This window comes from Tetrao urogallus (assembly GCF_951394365.1).
Source record: "Tetrao urogallus genome assembly, chromosome: 2".
Lineage (NCBI taxonomy): Eukaryota > Metazoa > Chordata > Aves > Galliformes > Phasianidae > Tetrao > Tetrao urogallus.
In genome coordinates this window covers 51,176,371-51,203,567 of record NC_136814.1, presented here as the reverse complement: position 1 = coordinate 51,203,567, position 27,197 = coordinate 51,176,371, and the positions used below count along the sequence as shown (strand labels likewise).

Here is a 27,197-nt window from a genome sequence, read left to right as displayed (position 1 = left end):
GCTTGAGCCTAGATCATGCTAAAAACTCTTCCCCAGCAGAAAAAGAAGGAAAAAAACGGATACCAGCTTCCATATTTCTTATAAAGATTTTCTTTAACTGTTGAACTTTTAATACCTGAAGTCTTTTAAAATCATTTTTATGTAGTGATACAGTTCACTTTTACCTGCTTTTCCATCTGTTTTAGGATCCATAATGACAAACTCTGGCCTCAACTTGCTGATACGACGTCCTTTCAGGATGGGCACCAATCCTCCAAGATATTCCAAGTACAGAGTATAACACGGACCACCAACTTCTGGGTCATCTTCTGTCCGCTTCATCGTGCAATGAAGACGTTCATTGCCAGCTGTTGGATAGCTGACAAAATCTCTCATATTGTTTGGGTCTGGGATAGGAGGCTTAATGAAACAAAGGAAGGAAAGAGAAATTTTCCCATAGGTTATTGTTCTTTTTCTTGGGGGGGGATGATTTAATCTTGACACGACTAACTGAACTTGAATCCAACTCTAACTTGGCAGATCACTTTACTCTGTGGGTTATACATGAGCGACACACAAAACAGTGGGGCTGTTTATTGCTCAGTTAGGCTTAAAACAGCTTAAAACTGAGAAACTAAGAGTAATCATATCAAAGAGGAAGGCTGGACTTGTAGATAACAAATCTGTATTCAAATTCCAGCTCCATCAATCACAAACTTGATAACAAATTTTAACTTGGGTAACACAGTCAAGTCAAAGCTTCAGACTTCTATCTTCTCTCTTGCTGTCCCCAAAAGTGAACTTGGCCATTCACGTTCCCATTCCTCATTAGTACTGGTGCATTCTATAACACTATGCTACTACGTAGTCAGCTCTGGAAAGAGCTTGTACTCTTCTGTCAATCCCACTTACTTCTGAGTACACGACCCATCTCTGACGAGGGTCTATTTGCATGCTGTGTAGAGAACTATGAGTCTGAAACTCAAGGTGGGTTATTTTGCCCTGCTTGCCAGCAGGCTGCATTAATCCACAAAGAGCACAGTCCAAAAGCAGTTAGACTGCTTTTGTCTATGACAATATAGCCTGTATGACACCAATAACACTAACATGTGCTTCTTTACCACTGGTCTACTGAATGCTCTGTATCTCTGGAGATCAAGGAGCCATGGTTACAGCAAGGCATTTATTCTTCTCTGGTAAGTGAAATGTTTCACAGTCACACAAATTGCCCTGATTAGGAGTACACAAATGGAACTGTATTGAACCATTACATTACAAGCATAATTTGCTCTTATTTAAGCTGGGCCAACTTGACAGATTTCAAATTAGTTATTCTAGAGTCATACTGTTACAATGATGGCTCAAAACTTGTTTGAGAAAATGCTGTTAAGCATGCACAAAAAATACATAACACGAGAACACATATTTGGATGTAGGACATGTACTAGCTAATGATCTAGTTTACAGGCTGTGATAGAGTTCAGAAATCCTAAGATGTACCTGAGAGCAAAAATATGAAAAAAGTAGATTGAGCAATCTATGAAAAAATAAGATTAAGGCTCTGCAAGCAGCTCTGCTAGTAGTACAAGAAAAGATAGGATATCTGCTTTATTTTTTCATAGCGCTGTTGGAGTAGTAAGGTTAGAAGAACTCACAGTCAGTAGAGATATTTGGGTAGACATGGATTTTAAGTATATCTTTCCTGGCAATATAAGGAGTCATGCAACAAGGAGAGATGTAACAGTTTTACCACTGTGAATGTCTCCTAAAACTATGACACAATTACTTCTGCAGTCTTCCTGAGCTAACAGCATATTGTACCTTGGAATGCCCTTGGAAAAGCCATCCATGCACAATAGTACAGATCAGTGTGTGTAAGCTCTCTTTTCACATTTCAGTAGGCACCACACTAATCACCGACTTTGCTGTCCTTGAACAGGAGTGACCCTTAATCATGCTTTTTTATCATACTTATGTAGGGTCAGGATTTTAGCCATTGTCACTTAGGAGCAGCAGGGAGAAGAAAATCAAGCAACCCCTTTCTCTTTCATGCGCATGCATGCTGCTTTCCTTTTACCTTGATTGTTGGTATGAAGGCAGTGGTGAGGTATGAACAGAGCCGAGGGGGAAGGGTGAGTTTGCTGATATCCTTGTCATCCCGCAGACAGCTAGCAATGGTCTGCTGGCACAGAAGTTGCAGGCTGGAGACCCTGTGCTCTACTCTGACAACATATAGTGCAGGCCCAGAAGCCATCATCAGGCGTGAATCCCTGTGACCCCAGCAGATGGAGATGATGGGACGCTGCACAGGGAGGAAAAGGGCACAACTTGAGAAGATCATACACCTCCACCCAAACAATTGCACAGCGAGTGATCATCTGAATACAGCACCAATTAAGCTACACTAAATCTTCTAGAAACTTAGACAAGCATGCTATTGCCCATAAAAAGGGAGAAAAATGTGGACACCTGAAATTATTGATACCCACAGTTGATACACATGCAGTTCTTTTTACTCGCAAAACTTTAAGCTCTTCACATAAGGAATTGTCTACCAAATTCATCAACTAGATGAAAAAAATGAGGCGCTATAAGGACATATGACTTAAAAGTCATACACTGCTAAAGAGCAGGATCTTTTGAGGCACCATCCACGTTATTTTTTCAGTCATATAATCAACCTTCATCCACTGTTAATGGATCCCATTTTACAACCGAAATCCAGACTACATGTCCAAAGACAGCTACTAAACTAGTGGACAAGATTCACTTGGCTTTCTTGTCTTGCACTCCTTTTGTTGCATTATGTCTTTTTTGAACTACTACCCGAGGAAATGAGCTGTAAGAGATCACCATGGCCTTTTTGTCTCCTGTTTATCTATACTCAGATACATCCAAGTTCATGGCAGTAGACAGCCAAGAGAGTCAGAGGTGACCGGCCCTAAATGGTAGAATTCAGAGCAGCATAACAAAAATACACTCAAACCCTCCTTTGCACATTATTCCATGCTGTATGAATATTGAGTTCACACGATAACAGCAAGCCGTATAGAGATTTAGAACAAATTAAAAAAGGATCTCATTGCATGTGTAAGTAACTGCCTAACTAAAAACTGAATGGAATGGATGCTTTTATAAATACCAGCTCTTAGGAACTATGCCTGTTAAGGTAGGAGTAAACTTGTTCTCCAGGATGCAAGACAATCCTCATGGGTAAAACTGTCCCACAAACATCTATGAGCTCTTTCCCAGACAGCTCCTTGTGCTTGCTTTCTAAACTTTTGGGCCAAAATCCATCTTTTTTTATGCAAAGCACTGTTGTGTCTTGACATAGCACTATCACTGTTATTTTGGCCCTTTGTGAGGGTAAGCTGCAGTCAGCTGTCATCTCTTGCTTGATGTGCTACAAACATCTTTGTTTGCACATATACACACACTCTAAGGAATCTTCATCCCATAGCTGTTATCTCTGTACCAAAAATTAGCTTAGGATAAGGAAGACATCCCCAATCCATAAGTCACACTGTACAGAAGGCTGTAATCAGTGAATTGAAAAAGGCTCACTCCTTCCTGTGAAGGGCTTCCTTTTTTTCCACAATCCTTAGCACTTAAAAATTTAAGTGAACATATTCTTAACTAAATTATGAACTGTATTTCCCTTAAGGTCAGGGTCTCTTTGGAATATCATAATGCAATGAACAAGAATTAACTACACAGAAGAAAAAGGTCAGGGTGCACTCAGTATTAATCTTTATCTGCTCCTCTCTGGTAATATGGTACCCACATAAATGGGTTAGATTAGCCCAGAAGATACTAATCTAGTTTGGGAGCAAAAAGTTTTCCCTTTATTTACCAATTCAAAAAGCTTGAAGATGAGAAACTAGGGGAATATCTTTCTCAGTGAATGATATAAAACAAAATGCAGTTGCACAGCACGATATCAGTGCCTATCATCAAGATAAAAGGCTGGTGGCAGATTTTTTTTTTTTCAGAGAAAAAAACCTTTCCTGCTATGTAATTTTACCCTAGATTTAAATTTCAATGAAAATATTGGTTTTAAAAGCAGAAGACCTCACGAGGCAACACCATAAACACTTCTCTGAATGCACAAACCTTCAGGCTGACTGATATGTAAATGGAAGCAACAATATGTGACTATTGTGATTTTAACAGTAATTGCTAAAGGCATTCTGTAGAGAACTTCAAAAGAACTGAGAAGTTGTTTGTGTACCACTGATACTTATTACATAGCTTGTCATAACCATAAACTGTGGGACAGTCCAGTCTTTGATTTGACGAATGATCACATAAAATATTATCTAATAATATCTATTAATGGCTATTTTCGTTATTTGAGGGTAAGTTCAGCCCTCATACTGTTTAATAGCAATGAGACAATTCATCAATAGCTGCCTGTAAAACATGATTGAACAGACACTGACAAAAGTTAAGCATCTGCCACATCTGAAGTACGACAGTCTGAGGAAGGTACTAGGAGAAGTGACCCTGATTTCCCCAAGAACTGCATTTCAGCATGGGCAGAACTATCTACCTAATAGTTGTGGGATCCAAACCACGTCTGTCTGGTTGTATTGGATCAATTAAAGCTTATCTATAAACAAGGTGAGGGAATAAACAAATGTATGACTTTGCACAAAAATGTTTATTTTTTGCACAGAGTTTCACAGCAGAACAGATTATGAAGTCTACTATCCCAGCTATCATAATTCAATACATCACACCCAGACAGGCCTCTGCTCAACCAGTTATTTGAGTCAAATGAAACTATTTCTGCCCTCAGATTAGAGCACAGAGAGGAGCAGATAGCACTAGTGCAAGAACCTCTGTAATCATAAATGCATTCCCAAAGAAGAGCTTTTTCAGTAGCTTTGAAATGTTGGGTGGGTCCTTTGGCAATAAAGCACTGTGGAGCTAAGAATGAGCAAAAAGCCAGATACCAAAAGGGACTGCTTCGTGGCATGATCCATCTGTTTCCCAGCAGACAACCATAACTCAGCCATTTTTTAACTTTTCTAGGCTTGATCTCTTTGGTTAGGCATTTTTAGCATATGTTTACGTAAACAATACATACAAGCGGGTATACATTCAAATGCACACATACACATAATACCTACAAGGGATGAACGGCTTGCATCAAGACATTTGTACTCTTTCTTTGTGTATTTAGCCTCCCATACACCTCATGTTTTACTCTTAACATTCTCAGTCTTGGCAAAGGGCACTTACACAATATTGGTTTGCATTTGCTTACTGATTCACCAGGCATGCTTTGCCTTCATTTTCTATAGAATGCTCAGACCCCCCGTATCCCTCAAGTCTAATATCCAGCAACACTTCATTTACGGGGAAGGTCTAGGATTTCAGATGAGGTTCATGAAAAATTAGAGCATGACTAAATGCCTGGGGAAATAAGATCACCCAAATGTCAGATATGACCTGACCTTTAAATGTACTGCTCCAACAATATTTCTCAATACCGAGGTTTCCCACTCCTTCCCTTGAAGGACAGGGACATGAATCAATTATCACTGCAAGACAATCATTAGCTGGCCACAGCACTGCCTTCAAACACTTGAGGAAAAGCGATTGATCTGCAGTGTTCAATGCAAAAGTATTGTTCCTTATAAAGCATCTGCTTATTTCCATTATTTTAGTAAACAAGGAAGGAAAAGGTGTCGATACAGATACTGCAGACTCCAAGAAAGTGGAATTTTATTTTCCACGGCTGCACACGTGTTCATTTCTTCTAGGAACAAGGAAATGCAGCTGGACATATAACTTCTAATGATAATTTCTAATCTCCTTTTGCAGTTAAGTCAGGTGTTGAAAGATCTTAGCACAAAGTATAAAGACCTGAGAGAGTTCCTGATTTATATGCAAACATGAAAAAAAAACAACAAAAGAACAACAAAACAAACGTCAAAGGAATTCAGCTTTGTATATTAGAAATAATGAAGAACAAAAAATGTAATGTTTTATCAGGAGAAATATTGTCTGAAAACACATCTCAAAAACCAGTCAACAAGTTCTATTATCATTCTTTTCAGAGTGGATTTGAAAGTCTCTCTTACAGGAAAAAACACAATTTAAAAACTTCTCATCACTCGTATAAAGTTCAGTCAAGGAGAACACCATGCAAGGTGCTCCTTGTGGCATCTCTTGAGTTCAGAAGTTCTAAGGTCGGGGGACCTTAGGACCCTTGACTACTGGAAGTCCCACTGGTAATGAGATGAACAAAGGCAGATATTTCAAGGCAGAAGATCCAGGAAAAGGGGATTTTCTCAGGAGAAGAAACCGAAATGCAGAACTGTATCCAGTCAATGGTACGTATGGTACCAATGGTATGTACAAAGTAGAAACTCTAGCCTACCCTGCCTGCTTTCTCTCAATGTAAAGTGCTATTGTGGAGATACACATTTTGTCTTTCCCTCTGCTTTTATTTCAGAGAAATCAGAAGGTAGAATGGCTAAGTGCCCATCTGGCTCTCAGGAATTTTGTGCGCACATCTCTGTACTGCTCTAGAGTTCAAGGATAACTACTGGAAGCAGTGCAACCTCTTCATTCTTTTGTTCCTATGTTTACAATGGGAATAATACTAACTAAGAGAACTGATGATGATAAAAGCAGTAAGTTCCATGACCTCACCAAAAACTGTATTACTTAAATGATTTTTTCATGCAGCAAACTCTTATTTGATTTGCAAATGTTTCCTATATCCTCTGCTTTTACAGTGATTTTTTTTGTTTTTGTTTAGATTTCAGTACAAATGTGAGAATCCATCTTCACAGAATGAGGCTGTTCTCAGCCAAATATGGCTAGACAGAACCCATTTTGCAGTCCTGATCACAATCCATTTGTGCAGCAGTCAGAGATGATCTCATGGCCTATTTGTAAAACATTACGGTCCTTACTGAAATCCCAAAGAATGTTAGGCCAGCTAGTTCTGAGCCGCTGCTCTTGTTTATCTTTCTGTAACAAATTAAATTCTCCAAAATTTTGGTGCCATCCAATGTCAACTAAACGAGACTCATTTCAGGTGACTGAAAACAAACGGCAATGTTAATTCAGAAGCAGTAAACCTGAACACGGTATGTGAAATTAATGGAGACAAAGAAAGCAAAGCTAGCTCAGCTGGGGAACATAACAGACAGCCTCTTCCTCTCACAATCATTTTGATCTGAATTTAACCTAAAATTGTGCCTCTTTTCTCAGGCCTTAGTAAAATGAATTCTGCACAATTACCAGATTTCTGCAGAAGCACACAGTCTTCCATCTAACTGTTCAGGTGCCCAGAAGTTTCCAGCAAAGAAGCAGCCTGTGAAACATCACAAGGGCTTCTACTGATAGCAGTATGGTTAGAGCAAGCAGGTCTTCTCAAAGGCAGCTGGAAACCTCTCCCATAAAGATGTAGACTTTGGTATACTGCTTTGAGGGGCTAAAAATACTGCACTAAGAAAAATGTGACTACACTTTTACTGCATCTGACTTTCTTGCCCACACATACAGCAGCTCAATAGGAGACATGCTGGGCTCAACCTGCTCTCATCTTCTTCATTGCAATCTTCGTGTAATCTGTTCATACAGCAATTACATAACGAGATAAAATTATAATCTAACCTTCTTTAGGATTATAAATTTGAGATGAGATCAGTACCAGGGTTTTGCATGCTCTTGTTCCCCTGGATATATGAGAAAGAAAATTATAAAAAGCAAAGGAACCAAAATAGAAATAACAAATCTGAACCAACAAACGGGATAACTTCACGAGTCTGGTGAAGTTGGTAGACAGACATTTTTTAAGTGGGACTGCAGGAGACACTCGTGTTTAAAGTCCAGAGACAGAAGACAGAAAGCAGCTTTATCCACTCAGAAGTAAGCTTTCTGACAGCAGGTATTGTTAGCTGATATAATAAAAAACCCTGTCTGCTTCTCAGATGAGAAATTCAGAAGTGACAGAACTCAGACGCAGCATTTCCCATAGCCAATTTTAGCAAGACTGCAAAACAGCCTTAGCCACTTACTGTTAGTCCCATACCTGCTTCATGCCAGGAGAAAGTTATGAGGTTTTAATAAAAAACATAAGAAATAAACATTCTTCTGATTAAAAAATTATAACCAGCAAGGCAGCCTGCAGTTTTAATCAGTGTTTTAAGTGCTGCGAAAGCAAGGCCATGAATAAACTGCCAGCTAGAAGAACTGGGCACAGTTTTAGTTCATCAGGTTAATATTTGTGTACATGAGAGCAAAAACAGTAATTACTAAGATTTACAGAAATTGATAATGTGTTTGTATCAAATCAATAATCAGTATTCTCTGGAATATGAACTCAGTTTTGATATAACTGCTTCCAGTAACATTAAAGTCTAGTGTAACTTTCCAAAGGGACTTGAGATTTTTTCATTGCACTACATTCTGCAAACATATATTGCAAATATATATTGCAAATATATTGCAGAATGTCAGGCTGAAGTCCCAGCACAGAGAGCTCTATCATTCTGTTTATGAATATTATTTTTCATACAAAGCTACAGTGTTCATTTGGATACTTCTAAACAAGCGTGATTTCCCTACCTAAGGTTTTACAGTCAGCAAACTAGGTTTATGAACCATAAAATCCTACGCTGAAGGTGCTTAGGAGAGTTAATCAAATGATATGGAGGATGGCAAAAACATATTGAGGCTGGAGGAGAAGGTGGCATACAAAACACCTTGAAGGGAACCATGACAACAGCCATCATCAGGATCAGCAAATTGCAGTACCCAAATTTATTTTACAGTAGAGTTTGAAGTGCCTTTGTGTTAGGTAGTGTACCAGCCAAGTTACATTTAAATCCCACATCAGTTTTAGACTGAGTTTTACTATGAACAATTTATCATTTCTTGTTTCCTTAGTACTCTTCCCAGATACACAGCACAAACAAAGACAGTTGAGTACATTTTACTGATAACAAATTCAGACATCTGCTTTACCAAAGAGTTGGGACAGAGGACAACAAAGAAACTCAGTTTGGCACCAGCAATCCACTACTTCCAATGTTCGTCGTTGTTTTACTTCCTATGACCCTTAAATTTGGAAAAAATGCTCATTTAGAATAAATACGCTTTTCCAGTCAAACTTTTGCTTGCTTTGGAATAAACAGTTTTAGTACCAGAAGAGTTTGAGATGTGCAGATTCTTTTCTTCCATTTACTTTCAGTAACCAGCGATGAATTTTATGAAATACCATTACAAGGCTGATTGTCATTTTACATAAAATCAATGAATTTGCTCTGATGAATTTGTAATCAGACAAATTACCGGGACCTGACTCAGTAGCATATCTGCATATATATCCTTGGAGCAGATGCATGGAATAACAAGTTACCAGTGATATTTTTGCAACAGCATTTTTTATCTGGTTTTGCTAGTAAACCAAATACTTTGCAATGCTCTAGCGTACCTGGTACTTAGCTGGTAGCACTGTTAGACCAGAAATCAATTACACACAACAGTAAAGTCCACATGAGCAGATACAGGTGTCTTTCTGAAATATCTCCTTCACTTCCTCCTGCAGCTGAGTTAAACACGAACTTAAGTGCAATAAATAAAGAAAATAAACACTGACAAATGACAGGAAAGTAGTGGCTCTACTTCTAGGCAAGCTTATGCACACAAGTTTTTAATTAACATAAATATATCAGTTGGAATATTTTTAGCACAGTTTCTCAAGGAAATAAGCATGATTGTTGTGTTAATGAGTGGTTTTCCACCTCTCTTTCACTTCTATCCTTGTTCTGAAGCTGTTGGCCAATAAAGAGGGGAAAATATCCATGATAATAAAAAACTGCAACTTTAGTGAAAGTTAGCAGCTGGAAAGAACAGCGGGGTTGGGGTTAATTATTTTCACTATGAAAAGTACTGTGGTATGAACTTAGCAGTAACCCACTCTGTATGACCTGTCCATTTGTTCAATGAGCATTCATGGGGAACAGCACAATGAATGGTGTTGATCTGGATGAGGGGACTGAATGCACCTTCAGTAAGTTTGCAGACAACACCAAATTGGGGGGAAGTGTTGATCTGCCTAAGAGTAGGAAGTCATACAGAGGGATCTGGAGAGACTGGATCAATGGCCTGAGGCCAATGGGATGAAGTACAAGACCAAGGAAATACTTCTCCAAAAGAGTGGCAATGCCTTGGAAAAGGCTGCTCAGGGAAGTGGAGGAATCACCATGCATGGAGGTGCATGTAATACTTAGGGACATGGTTTATTGATGCTAGGTGGACAGTTGGTCTAGATGATCTTAGAGATCTTTTCCAACCTTTCTGATCCTATGATCCTGTTATTTAATAGGCAAAATAACTAACACTCATCAGCCACAATACATGCTCATTTTCCCCCAAGTGATTAAGCAGAGAAGGAAGGAGAAGAGACGAATGTATAAAAGGAAGTTGAAGGGATGTAAGAAGAACTGGAGGAAACGAAAGCATGGAGGTAAGAGAGAATTTGTGGTTGTTGGGAACAAAGTGGGGAGACAGCAACAAGGCTGCACAAACATACATCTCAAGGCAATCTGTCCCAATTCTACTGCTCAAACAACTTCATTTCACCGCTTGACACCCAAGTGTTGTACTGGTTCCACAGGTAACACAGACATACTGTATTCTGGAACTGAGTAACAGAATAAACTTTTTAACCTGGTCTAAGAGTAAGTATCACTGGTATAATGTTTTCTCCAGAAGTGATCCACTATGAATATGGGTGCACTATTTTGCTTGATAAACTATGTTTAAGATAATAAAACTGTGTATGTATAAGTCCTTTAAATATCTAAATCAGCATTAGTCATCTCTGTACTTATTTAGGGTGGTTTTAGAAAACATCATTTTATATGTTACAAAACTAAAGAATTCTATCTAAATTAGAGTGCTAAAGCACAGGTTAATGCTAAATAAACATAAGTAAACACAAAAGCAGCCAATTTACTATGTCATCCTTTTGTATCCATCTCAGCTCAGGGTACTGAAAAAGAAACAGTAATACATGATATCATCATTGATTATATGAAAACAACATTTTTTGCCACTTTTTGATTTCAAAGTTGTTATAAATTATTTAAGTTTTTTTAGTTACTGTCAGAAATGAGAATGGAGTCATCCCTATTCTACAGAAAATGAGATAAACTGTAGAGTGACTTTCAGCTGTGTTCTGGAAGAACAATGAAGAGTTACAAACAGTTGTGCTCCTGAGCAGCATGTAGTCCATGTCCTTTTGATAGACAAGTAACATGACCAAAGTTACAGTGGAAGTCTGTACAGAAAGTGGAAACTGAAATAAGACATCCTGATTCTTCCTTGTCTGTCTGATGTCATAACAAGCAAAATATTGCATCAGACCAACTGATCATACATTAGAAAATTATAGCAGTAACAAGAGTGTATAATCTTGATACTGGACTTGGACCATATTACACCAGTTCTTGGCTCTGCTACAACATCAAGCAAGTTACCTGTTTTTTTTGCCATCACTCACTTATCTGAGAAATAACAGAATTTCCCTTTTCTGTCTTGTCCACTTGTGGCCCAATGGTTTTAAGAAAAAGAACATTTCTCATTTTATATTTGCACAAGACCTAAGCACAGTGGGCCTTAGAATCAGATATATTCTTGGATGTTTACTGTAATACAAATAACAACTATGGAGCATTTTTATAGTATTGTTTTTTGGAATGCAGTAGGACATTTTGCAATCCTTTTCATATTACAAGTCTAAACCAAAAAACCAGTGTATGAAAAGTATGCCAGAAAATCATTAAAAACTGATTTAAACAATCTCTCTCCTACCTGCACAGGTGTCTCCAGAGTGTAGATATGTTCCCCACGCACGTTGTAGAACTTGACAAGTGCACTTTTCAACAGAGAACCATTGCCAAGTTCAATGAGCTGACACTGCTTCTCCATCCCTGCTACTGCAAGTAGGTCTCCTTGCGTGCACCACTGTACCACCACATCTGAAATTGCAAAGATAGTTGGCAATAACCTCTTATTAGAAACAACAGGAATCATTTTCCAGATGCACCCAAGTGATTTGAGAATCTGAATTATAGTCTTGCAGGTTATGTAAGTATTTAAAACCCTAAATCTTTTCATCAAAATAGCAGCTAATGCGTTGTAAATGCACTTTTGAGAATGCCGCTTCCTTTTTATTTTGTGAACTGCAACAAAATGTGTAACAACTCACTAATCAATCTATTCCCGTGGAAGTGCAGAATGTAAGTTAGTGGTCGTTCCCAGGTATGTAACTACAAGAATTTAGCAGCGATATTAAAACTAGTGAGGAAGATGAGCATAGCTTTGTGGTAAATAAGTGGAATCACTTTAATGCCCAGATAAATAAACTCACTGAGTAGCAGACTGTTTGTCTGGAGAGGCCTACAGTACAAAAAATCAGCATGTTTAGCAGTGCCTCACATTCTCACTGGCTGTAAATGTAACTTTTAGTATAACTCAAAATCTGTAACATCAAGAATGAAAGACTTTTGGATTTTTCTCCATAAATACACATGGCCTCCATGTCACACATTTTCTTTCGAGTAGACTTTTGAAAATTTAATCCTCAGCCTAGCAGGAATTTGCCAGAAGCACACAGGGATTGCTTAGTCTCTCATATACGTGGATATGAATATATGTATCAGTTACTTCTACAGGCACCTCACAATGAGGAACATCCACAGTTTAATTTGGGGATGCTAATTTCAAATTGTTATATCTTCCAGCTCTTTGTCACACTGAAACAGTACTTTGCGCTCCTGCTTGTGTTTCAGATGCAAATTTGCATGTACAAGGAATATTGAGCTAGTCTTTAAATCTTTTTACTCTTAAACCGGAGGTGAAAGGCAGCTATTTTGTGCTGAGACAAAGTGATGGTAAAGACAAAACTTTTGTGCTCTGGGATGCTCAATCTGCCAAGAACCTTTTGAAGATACTTGTGGGCGAGAAGCTGTCTTCAAATGAAGAAGCAGGAGAGAAATGAGAGTTGGCAAGAAGGATCTCAAAATTGTTTCAAGTTGTCAACTTGTCATTTTCAGGGACTTTTATGTGCAATTTAAAATGGTTTTGTATTTTTTCAACTTTCTGGTATTCCTCATGGGAATTTTGCTTCTCATATACCAAGGGAAGGCACGTGTTTCTCAAGATATTTTTTTCACAGCTAGGCACCACATGCTTCTTTTTTTTCCTGTTGGTCCTCAGCCCTCTAAGTAATCTACAATGGGATTTAATTAATCTTTTTCAGAGAGTCTGATGATGGGTGTTTCAGAAATCAATGAGGCAGGCAGATCAACTCCATTTGCGTTAACTGGATTAACTAAACAACTACCAAAGTGAAATAGCAATCTCCTTCAGATAAATGTCTCCAAGCAAAACCTGAGTTGATCCCTACACCTAGAGGAAGAGGAGTAACTACTATGTTCAGCAGTTTTCTCTCTCAGTCAAAACTCCTAGAGCAAAGCTGCTGCAAAAGCAGAGAAGAGCTGGATGTCATTCACAGCATCCCCTGGGAACAGTATGGCTTCACAGTATGACACACCACCAATGGAGTCTTCAAAGACTACTGAAACTTGACATAAAACAGCTCAGTTGAGAAATGTGTCTCAGTGCAAGCTCAGAGATTAGAAATCAGATGGAGGATTCACGGTCTGCAAGTGAATTAGTGGATCACAGTCATCTCTCATGGCAGGCATGTTTACAAGCCTTTAACAGAGAGCGCTCTAAACGTGCAACAGGTCTGCAGGTAGCAGTTGCAGCTAACCAGTATATTTAGCAGATGTAGTTCAGTGGTTCTGTAAGGATCAGCGCACTGAGAACCACTGAGTTAAAAAGCATGAAAAAGAAAACACACAGCTGAACGGTTCAAGAGCTCCACTAGACCTAACAAAACTTCCCAGAGTGTTCAAGCTGCATGAACAGAAGAACTTCCATTAACAAAACTCTCGTCTAACAGCAGAAGTTTTTCTGCATCAATTTAATGTGAATATTTCCAGTAAAATTACAACTAAGCAAGCCAGTAGAACAGAAAAAATATTTTGGTATTGCATGAAAGAGTTTTATAGTTGTCTGCTTTAAAAATTTATTTAGTAGCCTACTGCAGCCTATGAAGACAATGCATCTGCTACAGAAACCACAATGCAGTACTTACAGATTTCAGACATGAATTGACTTACAATACTGGAAATCATTCAGTCTTAGCTGTGTTCAAAGTGGCTTCTGAGTATGGAGACTGTGCTGGGTGGAGTTGCGTATTGTCGCACATGATAACAACCAACAAAATGACAGTTGCTTGTCAACATTTTTAATAAGAAGGTACAGAAAATGTGTATACCCATATAACAACTAAATGTAAAATATTTTCCACAATGAAACTGTTAGCTTCAAAACAAGACAGAGATATCCCAAGCACCTTTCTTTCATTCTCACATGTTGCCAATCCAGCAAGATGTTGCACGTTCTTCTACTGATGTCAATGATAAAGTCCAGTTTACAATCCATAGATATATTTTACTGTAACTTGCTAGAAGAAGGTGATGTAATTAAGGAATCTTTTTCCATTAGTTAAAATCAATGGGGAAAGAGAAACAGGACAAACATCCTCATCAAGATGGAACCCCACAGCACTAAACAAAGAACAAGATGGGTTTGTTTCTCCTGGTTCTAGCAAGAAGCACAGACTAGATGACAACTGAAAACTACTTATCTGATCTAATATAATCTCATAGTGACGCTGGGCACACAACCTGCTGTCTATTACAAGAGCTTCTCTATATTGGTTTCAGTTTCCCAGATTTAAAGTAGCTTTTTTGGCAAAAGAAGTTTTCTGGATCATAGGATTGCCTCAGGAAGCTACTTTTTGCCAGACCACATACTTCTTGGTTTGGGATAGACAGAAGCTTTCCCCTATTGGAGTGGGATAGAATTCTCCAGTGTGATATTATATTCCTCTGCATATCTGAACACCCCAAAACTACTGCGATGGTGTTAGGATAACCTTTCACCAATGATATTATACTGTTACAGAACAGCTAAGGATTTGCTCTGACAGCTAAATTTTCTCTTGTTTTGCATCTAATATAAAACTGATTTACCTGTAGAGACAAAAAAAAAAAAAGAAAGGAGCCTATTTTTAACCGTGTGCTTATGTGTCTTAGTGAATTAAAACTTGTCCGCAGGCAAAATACCATAAATTGCCAGCACTGACACCGCTGGAAAAAAATCAAGGACTTTTTGGTAAGTAAGATCAGTAAAGATTTCAATGTAAATAAACATTTTACATGGAATACTGATCTTACAAACATTAAAGCATATCATTTAGCAAGATGTACAGTAATAATCAGTGAAATTTTCCTTCTCAGAATAACTTGCCTGTTGGTAAATAACAATCCTAGCAAGTTTCCAAAATTTGTAAGACATGGGAAAGAGCATTCTGATTCTTATCTGATTGCTAAAAGCATGGGAAGAGACATTGTGAATTAAAGATGAACACAATGTTAATGTGAGAGGGCCATTTCACACAAACAAACAAACTTATTAGCACATGCAGCTGAAAAATGGCAAACAGATCAGTTTGCTCTGCAAAGCTGCCATAAAAACATGATCTAAAAAATTTAAACATTTGAAAAGAAAACACAAAACAAGCATTTCTTTTCCACCAGCAGGTGTCAGTGCTGATAACGGCAATACAAGCGGCTGAGCTCGGGCTGCATAAGAGCTGGGTTAGAAGACAGACACAAAAAGGTAACCTACAGATACATAATTCAACGTACAAGTAAAACAGAGCATAGAACGGGGTGAAAAATTTTCCTTTTTACCTTTCAACCCTGAGCGGATGATAGTAGGAGACAAGTCATCATAATTGTTCATTAAACTGATGTCTCCCGACGTGAAGCTGACGGTCAGTAGCGGCTTGGTGTTCTGCACTGGGACTGGATATGTAGCTGGTCCATCTGCAAGCACAAGGTTCTGGAGTGAGTGAAAAGTAAGCAACCAGAAATAATTACATCAAGGCTGAGAGGGACTGTACTTAGGCTTATTCTCATCAGTAGTGGTTCAGAATCTTGAACTACCTGCTTATTTCTGCAATGTGTGTAAGCAAAAGCAAAGCAGATACGGCAAGTTAATTTGTCTGCTTCTATGAAGCCACAGTATTTTCTCTCTTCACTTTTTCACTGCAGCACACCCCAAATGATTTACGGATCTTCTGTTAAGTTACCCAAGGATTGTCTTCTACCCTTCTCTACTGTCAACTGCCCAGAGTTGAAAGTCAATGCTTTGGAAAGTTTCCTTGGGTCCCAAGTTGAAAAACAGCATAATAAACACTATCATCATGCTAAAAGCTACTTGTTAGATAAATTTCCTGCTTGGGCAAGTAATGGGGACTCCTCCTGAAGTCACTAGAGACTTTGTAAGATCTTCTAAGAGAACATACTGACCTTTCACAAATTGCTGTATTTTAAATGTTAAGAGCTAGGAAGCAGCATGAAAAATTGTGTGCACAACAGGATTCAACGAGCTCAAAAGTGAAGATGAGATCAAATTAATACTTTACTTTCAAAAGTATTTCTATAAAGCCTCTGTTTCCCTGGGCTTATTTTTCAGCATTCGTTGAAATTCACTTGTTCAAATACTTAATGACCAACACTGCCATCTGTAGCATTCACTATTTAACTCCATTTTGTTTACAAGGCTTAAGAGGAGACAGTGCTGGATCCTGTTAAAGTGTTGCTCTCAATGCATGACCAGCACATTCTCAGTCATCAAAAATGGCAAAGACATTTAAGAGTAGTATTGCTTCCTGAACCTGCAAAAAGTCAATCAAAAAGCACCTCAGAGAATGATGTCTAGTAATTAGCTCTGTGTGTGTGTATGTAATTTGGTAAAAGAAATGCATCGAACTTGCTGTCCTTCCTACACTTCTGTGTGAGTCAAAGGCTTGTCACCTTTGAGAGGTTTATGCTGCATCTGCTCTAAAGAAAACAAATCATGTTTGGGTAATCATTAAAAGCAGACTTGTAGGCTTGTAATGAGTCCACCCACCATGACTGACTCAGAAAAAGCTATCACATTTGGATCATTTGAGCTCTCATCTGCGTACTCTGCAATTTCACCATCCTCCAACTGGATTTCAAAGGTATTATAAAAATTCAATGTTATTCCTTGTCTTGCATTAGGAGCTTGCTAGGAAATTTGAAGGTTTGTGGTTTTTTTTTCCTACTAAAGCAATCAATCTCACTCATTACCAAGAGTCAGGCGTTAAAGCCAAAACAAAACTCAGGTCAAAAGATGCTAGCATGTTTTTCAGATGATTACATTCCCTACCAGTATTTGCTAAATATATGTTTCTCATACTGATGTGCATATAAGTGATTCTGAAAAAGATATTTTTGGACTGAGTCCAAATGAAAACTAAAACTGCAAGTGTCCCCAGTTCAGTGGTTCATATCTGAGATGCAGATTCAGAATCATTTCTAGCTATTATGTATTCAAATCTTTATTGTGCAATCATTGTTGCCTTAATCCTTTCGTAGCTTATTTGTAGAATAATCAACAGCATTTACAAAAAGAAGTGATGACCATATCCTACCCCATACTGTATACACATGGTAGCTGATAGGTCTTTGCTCTTTATGATTTCCAAAGAGTTTAAAACCAAAACACTTTGCCCAAGGAGTTTTATACTTAAGGTCATGATGGATTTCTTCCAGACTCTCAAAAACTGGCAATGTGTTCAGAAGTACAGGAATTAGTAATTTCAGGCAGCCCCAGTCACCCTCCATCTACCCCATGTAGTTGCAGGAAATATTTTTATAACCACCCCTATATGAAATTTATTGAGCTCTTTGTGTCAGTACTATCAAGGATGGAACTACAATGATGAGTATTATCTCTGCTTCACAGGATTTCTTTAAAATTAAAGATGCAGTACCTTCTGCCATGTCTAGTACTGTTATCTTTTCAGACAAATATATATAATATAAAAAATAATGCATTAACTTTTGTGACTGCCCTCTACCTACTATGGACCTTAGCAATATCTCACATGTGCTTATTAGTGACATCTGATGGGCCCCATCTACTTTTTTCACTTGGCCTCACTAAAAAACTTTTCAGTTTTGTGCTGTTACCTCATTGTGCAAATGGAGGCAAAGCAGCATGGCTGAGGTGTGTATTGTAGCATGCCATATTGGCAGAGTTGGGATGCACCCACTCTCTCATAACAGTATTCTGCTCCACCCCCGATTCTACCTCAAGAGCAATGCATCATCTTTTGTCTTCTACCTGCTTGAAACCACAGCCATCCTGCTGTTTCAGTACAACACGACTACTCCCTGGTGTTCACAAGTGCCAGCAAAGTTGAAAGAGAAGGACATGCAAGGAACCTACCCTGTGGTGGGGAATAGTCGTCCGAATCTGTGTCGCTCTCACTGCTGTCTTCCACCAGGAAGCTGGGGTAGTTCCAGGACATGCTGAGGATGCCATCTGACTCATGAAGGAGCACATGGGCCAGCATTCGCCCATGGCAGTCCATGACAATAACCTGACCATCAGCAGTGCCAAACAGAACCTGAAAATAACAAAACAGACCTGAATCCCATCAGAGGTCAGTGACTGGACCGTTCTTTGAATGCATCTTTCAGATAGCTTGCTATGCTGGAAATGAATTGAAAGTAAAGCAGAAAAGGGTTTTAACTGGTGCCACAACAGGACACTGCAGCCCAAAGATGTACACAACAAATGAAGTCAAAGCGGCAAAATCAAATTTGTGCGGATTATCAAGAAGTCACTGCACTTTGTGTCCCTTATGTGCAGGAGTTAAAGCAGTTTCCACTAACTCAGAGTCAGCTGACATAGCAGGGGAATTGGAAGTCGATAATGATTAAAGTCCCTTCCAACCCAAGCCATTCTACAATTCTATGACATGGGAGAAAACTTTATGCCCAGTTAATATTTATGGGAAGAGTAGCAAATGGTGAGGAAGACTACATGAGACCTTGCTGGAGCTTCTGAGTGAGGTAGCACAGAGAAGGAATGTACAAGACAACTGCCACAGTTGCTTGATTACATATCTCAAAAAAAACCAAAACCATGGATGCTTACTTGAGGGCTGATAGGGGATCAAGAAGTGATATGGTCAGTTCCTAAAATCAGTGAGCAAGTTTCACAGTGGGATTCGTTTTGTTTACTTTAGTATGAGCCATTACAGTTTATCTGAACTTGGTCTTCACCACCACTAAAGTGAGTTGGCAGAAGGGCTACCACAGGTTCTACAGTATTCTTGGCTTATAGAGAAATTCCTAAAATTAGTGGCAGAAAACATTCCATTGGTTATAACAATATCAAAATGCACAGCTGACAAATATGAGATCCTAGCAGATCAAGCAGCTCATGAGAAACAGCTGAATAGAAGAGGACAGGTTATTCAATTGATGAGCAGAAAGAAGGTGGTAGACTGTCTTCCAAACCTAGTGGCAAAAAGCAAAACAATCACTCATCTGAAAGAAGATTATTACAGCCCAACAGGAAGGCAATACATTATATGCTCAGGAAGGGTAAAGAAAAACTTCCATCCACCATTTCAAACACAAAATGCACAAGGCAAGTTTCTCTTTGTGCTCTTAAACTGTAGCCAATGTGTCTGACTGAAGTCTGACTGGAACGTACAATTTCTTTTTAACGAATATTTTTTGTCTTAAGGTTTTGAATGAGTTAAGATCCTGCATATTTGGTGAATTTAAAAAAAATAAATCAGAAAATAAGGTTTAATATATCCACCAAATGATAAATGCAATAGCCAAGGCTTCTGCTGCTACCACATAATTCCATGCCAGACAAATATATTTTAAAGCGAGTTTAAAGGGATTCATCAACTTGAAAGCTAGTCAGCATTTAAAAGGAAGCTAAAAGGAAGGTTAAATCTTATACTTGCCCTTCAGTCTGCTACATATTTTTGGTTTTATAATCACACCTTCATATAATGTAATTTCTCAGTTGTTATGTTAAATAACCATACAAACTGAAGGGCCAAATGCCTGCATTTTGGAAAGAAAATGTCCAAACCACAGGTTTCCTCATTTCTCTGTGAATAGGCATGCAAATGTAAGATTCTACCAATTATATCCCCAGATCAAGAATTCATCTAGCCTCGTATCTTATCTCTAACAGCGAACAAGTATTTGAGGAAAAGTACAGGAACTGTACTGAACAAACACTTCACCTGCACACTTAGGCAGCTTCAGACAAAAAGTACTGCTGCTTCTTTGTTTAAAGCCTGCTGATGATTTCACTGTCTAATCTTCACTTCTTAATACTTTAAGAAATATGGGATAATTGTTCCAGCTTATTAACATTCTCAGCATTGGTCACAATTTTATAGATATCTATTATTGAATCCCTTAGACATCTGAAGAATCACAGCCTACTTAGTATCTATGTCCCTGTACAGTTGTTACTCAAAGCCTCAAATTACCCTTCCTGACCTCTGCTACAGTTACTCCACCTTTCTTCCAAGACATGGTGACAGACTTGCAGCATTCAGACTGTACATTTGTATCAGATTGTATCAGATACACCCCATTTACTTTCCTGCTGTTAGTTACTTCAACTGCTTTTAGAACCACAATCAATGCATAACCACTTTCACTAACTACTTTCGTAGCTCTCTACAAAATAAACTTCTCTGAAGCCAAAAACCATACAAACTGTCATGCTAGCTTCTTGTACTAGTTTCAACCTTCTCTATAGGCTTTGGATTATTATTATTTTTTTTTTTTTAAACAATTTCCTAAAAGATTTATAATTGCAAAACATCTAGTTAAAGTAGTAAGACTATTTTTTTTTCCCAAAAATATCAGTATAGCAGTTCTGTCTCCTAAAATTCTGCAGAAATATTTTATAATTGGGTAGAAAAAAATGTTGGGACTCATTACCTGGAGTTCATTCTAAAGCTAATTCTTTTAAGTAGCACTAGCCTTAATACATTTAAAATGACAAACTTCTATGTTAATTTCTAACTCAGACCAGAACAGCTGCATACAGGCATCTTAATTCTTGCACTAAAGATAGCTCTTTAGCCACCAGGAATTATCAGAAGGTACTCCTCATCTCTTTAGCCAGGCTACAGGTTTCAAGAAGCAGCATAAGTTTTCGGGTTACTGTAGCAATACAACCTTTAAGATGAAAGCCTTTATCAGGCTGGTAGTTCTGCTGGCTGAACTCCTGCTGAAGCCGTATAAATGTCTACTGGTGTTACCATCCATAACATTAGCCAAGCTATAAATGCCATATTCAAGCTAAGTATGTCAGATGAATAAAATTCTCTTGACCTTCAGAAAAAAGGTCAAGCCACAGAGTGTACCTGAAGGATCCAATGGGAAAATTAAATGGCCGTATTTTAACTGCATACATTCATATTTTTACAGATAATTGCAGACCTACAAGGTCTGGTGAAATGTTGGAAAAAAAGGAATGTGCAAGTCATAGTGACTTGTTCAGATACAAAAGCTAAATAGCAATTTAAAAAAATCCCAAGTACTTATTTTGTGGTTCTTTAGCCTTTTATCCCATTCTTTCTCTTCTTGTCTCTTTTCCTTTTGTACCGCTCATTATTTCAGTTATTACTGCACGCATTACCACTTGTAGAATTGCATTTGATGAATAATATGAAATCTAATAGCAAAACACCTTAAATCATCCATACATTTCAAGTGTGACTCAGACACAAAACGAAAATACAGTATTTCCTTACAAAACACATCAGACATAATGAATCCTATACTGCAGTGAAGCTGTAGCTGATTAAAGGTTGTAGAAATGCAGAAAACAAAAGAGCTACCATTTCTTGAGCAGTCTCCAATGGTGCCCTGATGCTTTACTCTCTGAAAGGAAAACTGTTAGAAATCATCGGGACCATTCACACACAGTTTTCTAAACATACTCAGAGCTCAAAGCTGGATTAAGTCCTGAAAAAGAGCTGTCTGGGTTCCTCATGAAACTCATCCCTGTGTTAATTCCTACTCACAACAAATCTGAAAAACACCCTTCTATGAAATCTACGGACTTCTTAGTCTCTGTGGTAACTTACCTTGTACTTCACAAGCTAGCTTTGGTAAATAAAATGGGGTCTCATTAGTATCAATTAACAATTAACCTTGAAATTATAATTTAAGATTACAATCCCCTTAAATTCCCATTTCAAAAAAATCTTCAATTTGCAGCCTGAAATGTACGAATTCCTATAAGAAACATGGTAATCAAGAGATGGGTTATTCTGCTCCCAAGTTATTTTTTTCATGAAGAGATGAATATTAGAAGAGATGAGTAGCTAAATAATTCAGACCATGAGGAGCAACTTGAACCTGTTCAGTGACTTCACTGTGTGTGTATCTGTTGTGCTGAACTGCTACTATTCCCATCAAGTCTGCTGAGATGCATCTGGAGCAGATACAGTGTTAGTATAAATGTTTTGGCAGCCCTGAAACCTACAAAGCTATATATATATAAGAGCAATCAAAAATGTAGCACCCTGAATGTTCAGTTCAAGAGTCCCACTGCTTCATAAGACAACTAGAATTTACTAGATGTGATGCTATTTTGGAAAAAAATATATTTTGCTTCTTAATTTGGTTTAATGTACATAAATTGAACTCATCAACAGTAAGTATGCACCTACCCCAGAGGCAAAGGGGTAGACCCCACCATCTCACCACATCTGATTACAGGCAGCAGCTGAGAAAAGTCTATACATCATAATTTCTTTGTCAGTTAAGCTGTGTTGACTTATATCTGCAGAAAAACTAGCCACTGCATCTTAGCCTGTCCTCACTGTCCATATAAGTTTTGCAGAACTACAGCCATTTTGACTATTACAGTAATAGTATAATCCAATCCCAATAATAATACATTTGATGACTTTGTATATGTATGAGGAAGAAGACAACTATTTTCAACCTAAGATTTGAGTTCTACAAACTGTCTAGTCGATACTGCTGCAGAAGGATATTGATAAAATAAGATGTTGCTTTTGTAACAATTTGGTACTAACACTGAAGGTTAGTAATACTGCTAGTCAAACAAAACTGCCAGGAAATCTGGTCAATACATTTTTGAAACATCTTCATTCGTATCGGGGCAATGACTGAACCTTTGGTTAAAGTTCATGCTGAAGTCAGGATGGCACATTTAGATACAGATAGTCCAGCAACATCATGCTACAAAGCCGGAAAAGGACAATCTGCTTTACTTGTGTGGGATTTTTAAAACAGCCCTTTGACTTTTACAAAGCACATACATTTGACAACCCAGGGAAGCAAAAGTACTTCATAGACTGATCTAATTAAAAAAAAGCAGCAAACAAAAACATTGAAAATGAATCTAGCAAACTCCATCTTAGTACTAGTTATTTTAAAACCAATTTTATGTATTTATTTATTTTTAATGAAGAAACAGGATTTCCTTGTTAGACTTAGAACTGAGAGCAGTAGCCAACTGACCTAGTTTGGAAAGAAGAGACCAAAAGATGCCTTACAGAAGTTTCTTGATTCCTGACCATTCCAGTCCCTCTTCGAGCTTTTTCCAATTCCCTGTGAGACAGTGACTTACAAAAAAAAAAAAAAATTAAATTTAGAATCCAATGCAAGGTGCTCTGACAGCTTGGACAGAAGGCTTTGTGCTTTTCAGACTAACCAGTTCCAGGACTCAGTTTTTCTACAGACTATTAGGAGTCCCTTAACAGTGAACTAGTAGCCCGAGGCAGAAATCTCATCATCACCTTGTGGCAAATAAAACTACGGATGGACTCACAAGCTGTTGTTATTATCAGTACTGTGCCTAAAACTGTGTTTTATGAACATTTTCACAATTTGCTCCATGAACTCCAGTTTAAGGCCTCCAATTTCTCTTAGTTTTTGCCTCTTTTGACCTACAATTCTTGTTTCAAACATTCACTAGGGTTGAAGGTTAAAGGGTTCCTTGTTCACCCATAACTTTTACAAACCTGGCTCTTTCAGCATTTTGTTTTACTTTCTGCCTTTCTGGTTTCCCTTCTGTTCAGCCCCATCTTGTTGCCGCTATACCATGCAACACCAACACTGCCACTAACAGTTAATCCTGTGTACCTCTAAATTTGCAGCCATCTGATGTTTGTCTTCCTGACATTCCTCTTTTCAAAGTTTAACTTGTCTTTATCTGCTTGCTTTAGCCTCCTCCCCTAAAAAGTCAGCACCGAACTTCAGAAATGATCCTCTGCAGAACACTAATAAAATCAACTGAGTGTGTTTGCAGTGTCAGAAGATGCTGAGCACTTCAAGAAAGCTGAATAAGTTCTGTTTGCTCTAATTTAGCCATCTAGCCAAACATTAGTATTCGTGCTAGGAACAAGCTTTACAGTTATCACCACAATGCCACCATATTAACAGATAAATCTATTTTGCTGATTCAAGATTAACTGAATTATAAACTGATTAATATGCAAAATGATGGATCAAACTTCTATTTGTGCAGGTATGCTTAATAGCATAGGAAATATGTGGAAAATGATTGCCTTTAGGTATTTTCATTCCATAATATTAGCCTAACAAAGTCTGCCAGCCTTGTAAAGGTTTAGTTAAGACTTTTGCAGTCCATTTAGTCAAAGTATTAGCATTTTGCAGTCTTTGTGTTCTTGTTTATTGTTTCTCCATCAGAAAAGATGAGACAATGCATCAGTAGCCTCTTAGGATACATAAAAAAACAAAAAGGTTTTTTTTTTTCCCCCTTAGTGTGACATTTCTGGCTTTACATCTTTTTACCTCAAAATGCAGAGAGAAAAAGAGAATCAGACAGAGGGAGACAGCTGCTCTCTCTCGCTGAATACTTTTTTATTTTCATTAAAAATTCAACTGCTGTAAAATGATTTCCTGAACTGATGCCTAAAAGAGTCATCACCACAATTCACACAAAAGCTCAGAGGGAAAAAACCACTAGGTTTCCTTTGACTGCATTTGAGTCTAAAAAATCTGAAAAGAGGTTTTTTTTGTTTCCTTTAGAAATGAGGAATTACTACCCTGTGCATGGACAACACACCATCAGATCATCCAGCTAACTGCATATATATACAGCATTAGAATTCCCATTTAAGACTATTAAAACTTGCAGAAGCAGTGCTGGTTTAGTTACCTACTTTCAGGCTTGCTCCTTCTCTCTCCTACAAATTCCATTGGGTTTAGACAACTATTAGAGAGCCACAAATGAGAAGACAAAGTAAATACACTGGTGACAAATCTTTGTAATGCAGATTGAAATTCTAAAACCTGGGGATTCAAATTGCACTGGCTTTGTTTCGCTCTAAAACAGCACAACATAGTTGAAGGAGGGTAAAAGAGAAAAAACTGCCCTTAGTTTCAGGAGTCACAAATACAAGCAGTTTCAAAAGCGGAATGTCAGACCATACAGCTGCTGTAGACATGGGAGGATGAAAGCAATTGTGCAGGTGAAGATAATATTATTTGAAAGCATTCTGACAAATTGCAGAAAAAATGATTATATATTCCTCTCCAATTATATCCACACTAATCCTGACTTGTATATTTCCTGACACGTTTCTACGTTCTTGACTCGAGACACTTTTTAGAAAGCATCCTATAACAATCAGATTTCTTCAGTGAGACAAGCAGACCTTTGAACAATGGTTATGACATTAACAATATGCCTCAGTTTATTCCTGACATGGAAAAGAACTGCTGTTTTTGTTTTGTTTTTGCTTTTTTTTTTTTTTTTTTTTTTTTAAACTTTTGTTAGGTCTCAAACTGCTTTCAAAGTAGTATGGGAAATGAACCAAAACCAGCAGCTGAAATATCTTCTCCACAACATCTTCTGTAGCTTTTAATGTGGACAGGACTCCAAATCTGGACCACTGAGCTCCCACATAAGAAGTATGTTGGAATGCTCTTCAAGCAGTGTGATTTTCTGTATCCTCACTAAACTCTGCCAGGAAAATGTACACATGCCTATGAAAAATATATTCTTCACACATATCAAATTATACATAGCAACAAAAAAAAATATTTGGTGTCTCTGGGTGAAAACACTATTAGTTCTAACCAACAACCACTCAATCAAGAAAAGAAATCAACTGATACTCAGAGCACTTGCATACACTTGGCAGTCTCCTGTACTGTTCCTAAGCCAGGGTTTAGCTATTTCCTGAAAGATACGCTGTCTGCTGAAGCTAAAGTTTCCTTCTGAGTTTGAAAAGTCTGACAGTTTTTGCTGTGTTTTTGTGTTGTTTTTTTTTTTTCTCCCCCTCATTGAAAATGGTATTACTTAGCAACAAGGACTGCACTCTGGGCCAGTCAAAACTGCAATACAAAGTATTTTGGAAGCGATGTCCTTGCCCATTTGAATTTCATAATAAAGAATCAAGAAGTCCCATGGTCAAACTATATGCACACGGAAGCAATTCCTCCAACTTGTGCATTCTCTTTCTAGGTCCTGGGTGTTGGCAGAGAGAGGTAGGTAACTCAGCATGGGTGAGGTCAAGTGTAAGTGAGCCAACAAGGAGATAGGCTGAGTAATAAGCTGTTACAAACAAGGCAATGCAGAAGAACCTCCCAAAAGCAAGGGAAGTAGGGAAGGACTAATCCCTTTCCAGCTCACATAGCTGTTTACAAACCCTCGATGTTGGAACACCAAGAAACTGACTTCTGGGCAAAGAGCAAAGAGCGCAATTTGAATCCATATAGGATGAAACACTGATGGGAAAGAATTTGGAGAAAAACGATACTGTTTCTATTTTTTCATTGGCATACTATCTCTTTCTGAAAAATCCATGTAAAGATCATGTGATGTTACCCTCTCAAAACACCACCTTCCATTTTTAATTTCCTACAAATGTTAGCCTTGTTTTCCCAGACAAAACCAACTGCAGAAATCCACAAGTCTCCTTCTCCAAATCCAGCCACTACAATCCTCCCTTACTGCACAAATGATTCAGACTGCTCACAGTCCTGAATGTATTTGGACAAAGTTCAAGACTCATGTTGGCTCCCTGTCTTGTTATTAACTTCCAAAAAATTGACAGATCGAGTCCCATTGGTAATAAAGTTTAAATTAACCACTCCGGCAGAGACATTTCTTTTGAACCAAAAGATCAGAAAGCTCTGGATGAACCAAGTGCCTGGGGCCAGAGCGTA

At 38.0% G+C, this 27,197-nt stretch overlaps 1 protein-coding gene across 1 annotated transcript in view; it reads right to left on the bottom strand.

Moving 5' to 3' along the window:
- The window catches only part of TULP4 (TUB like protein 4), a gene marked incomplete at both ends in the record, with an annotated part of 106,744 nt that overhangs the window by 14,393 nt on the left and 65,154 nt on the right, over positions 1–27,197 (bottom strand). Inside the window, 5 exons of the mRNA XM_079532482.1 lie at positions 165–399; positions 2,057–2,281; positions 11,824–11,990; positions 15,843–15,977; positions 18,415–18,595. Of these exons, the coding sequence (XP_079388608.1) occupies positions 165–399; positions 2,057–2,281; positions 11,824–11,990; positions 15,843–15,977; positions 18,415–18,595 (943 nt within the window). The remainder of the gene's footprint in view (positions 1–164; positions 400–2,056; positions 2,282–11,823; positions 11,991–15,842; positions 15,978–18,414; positions 18,596–27,197) is intronic.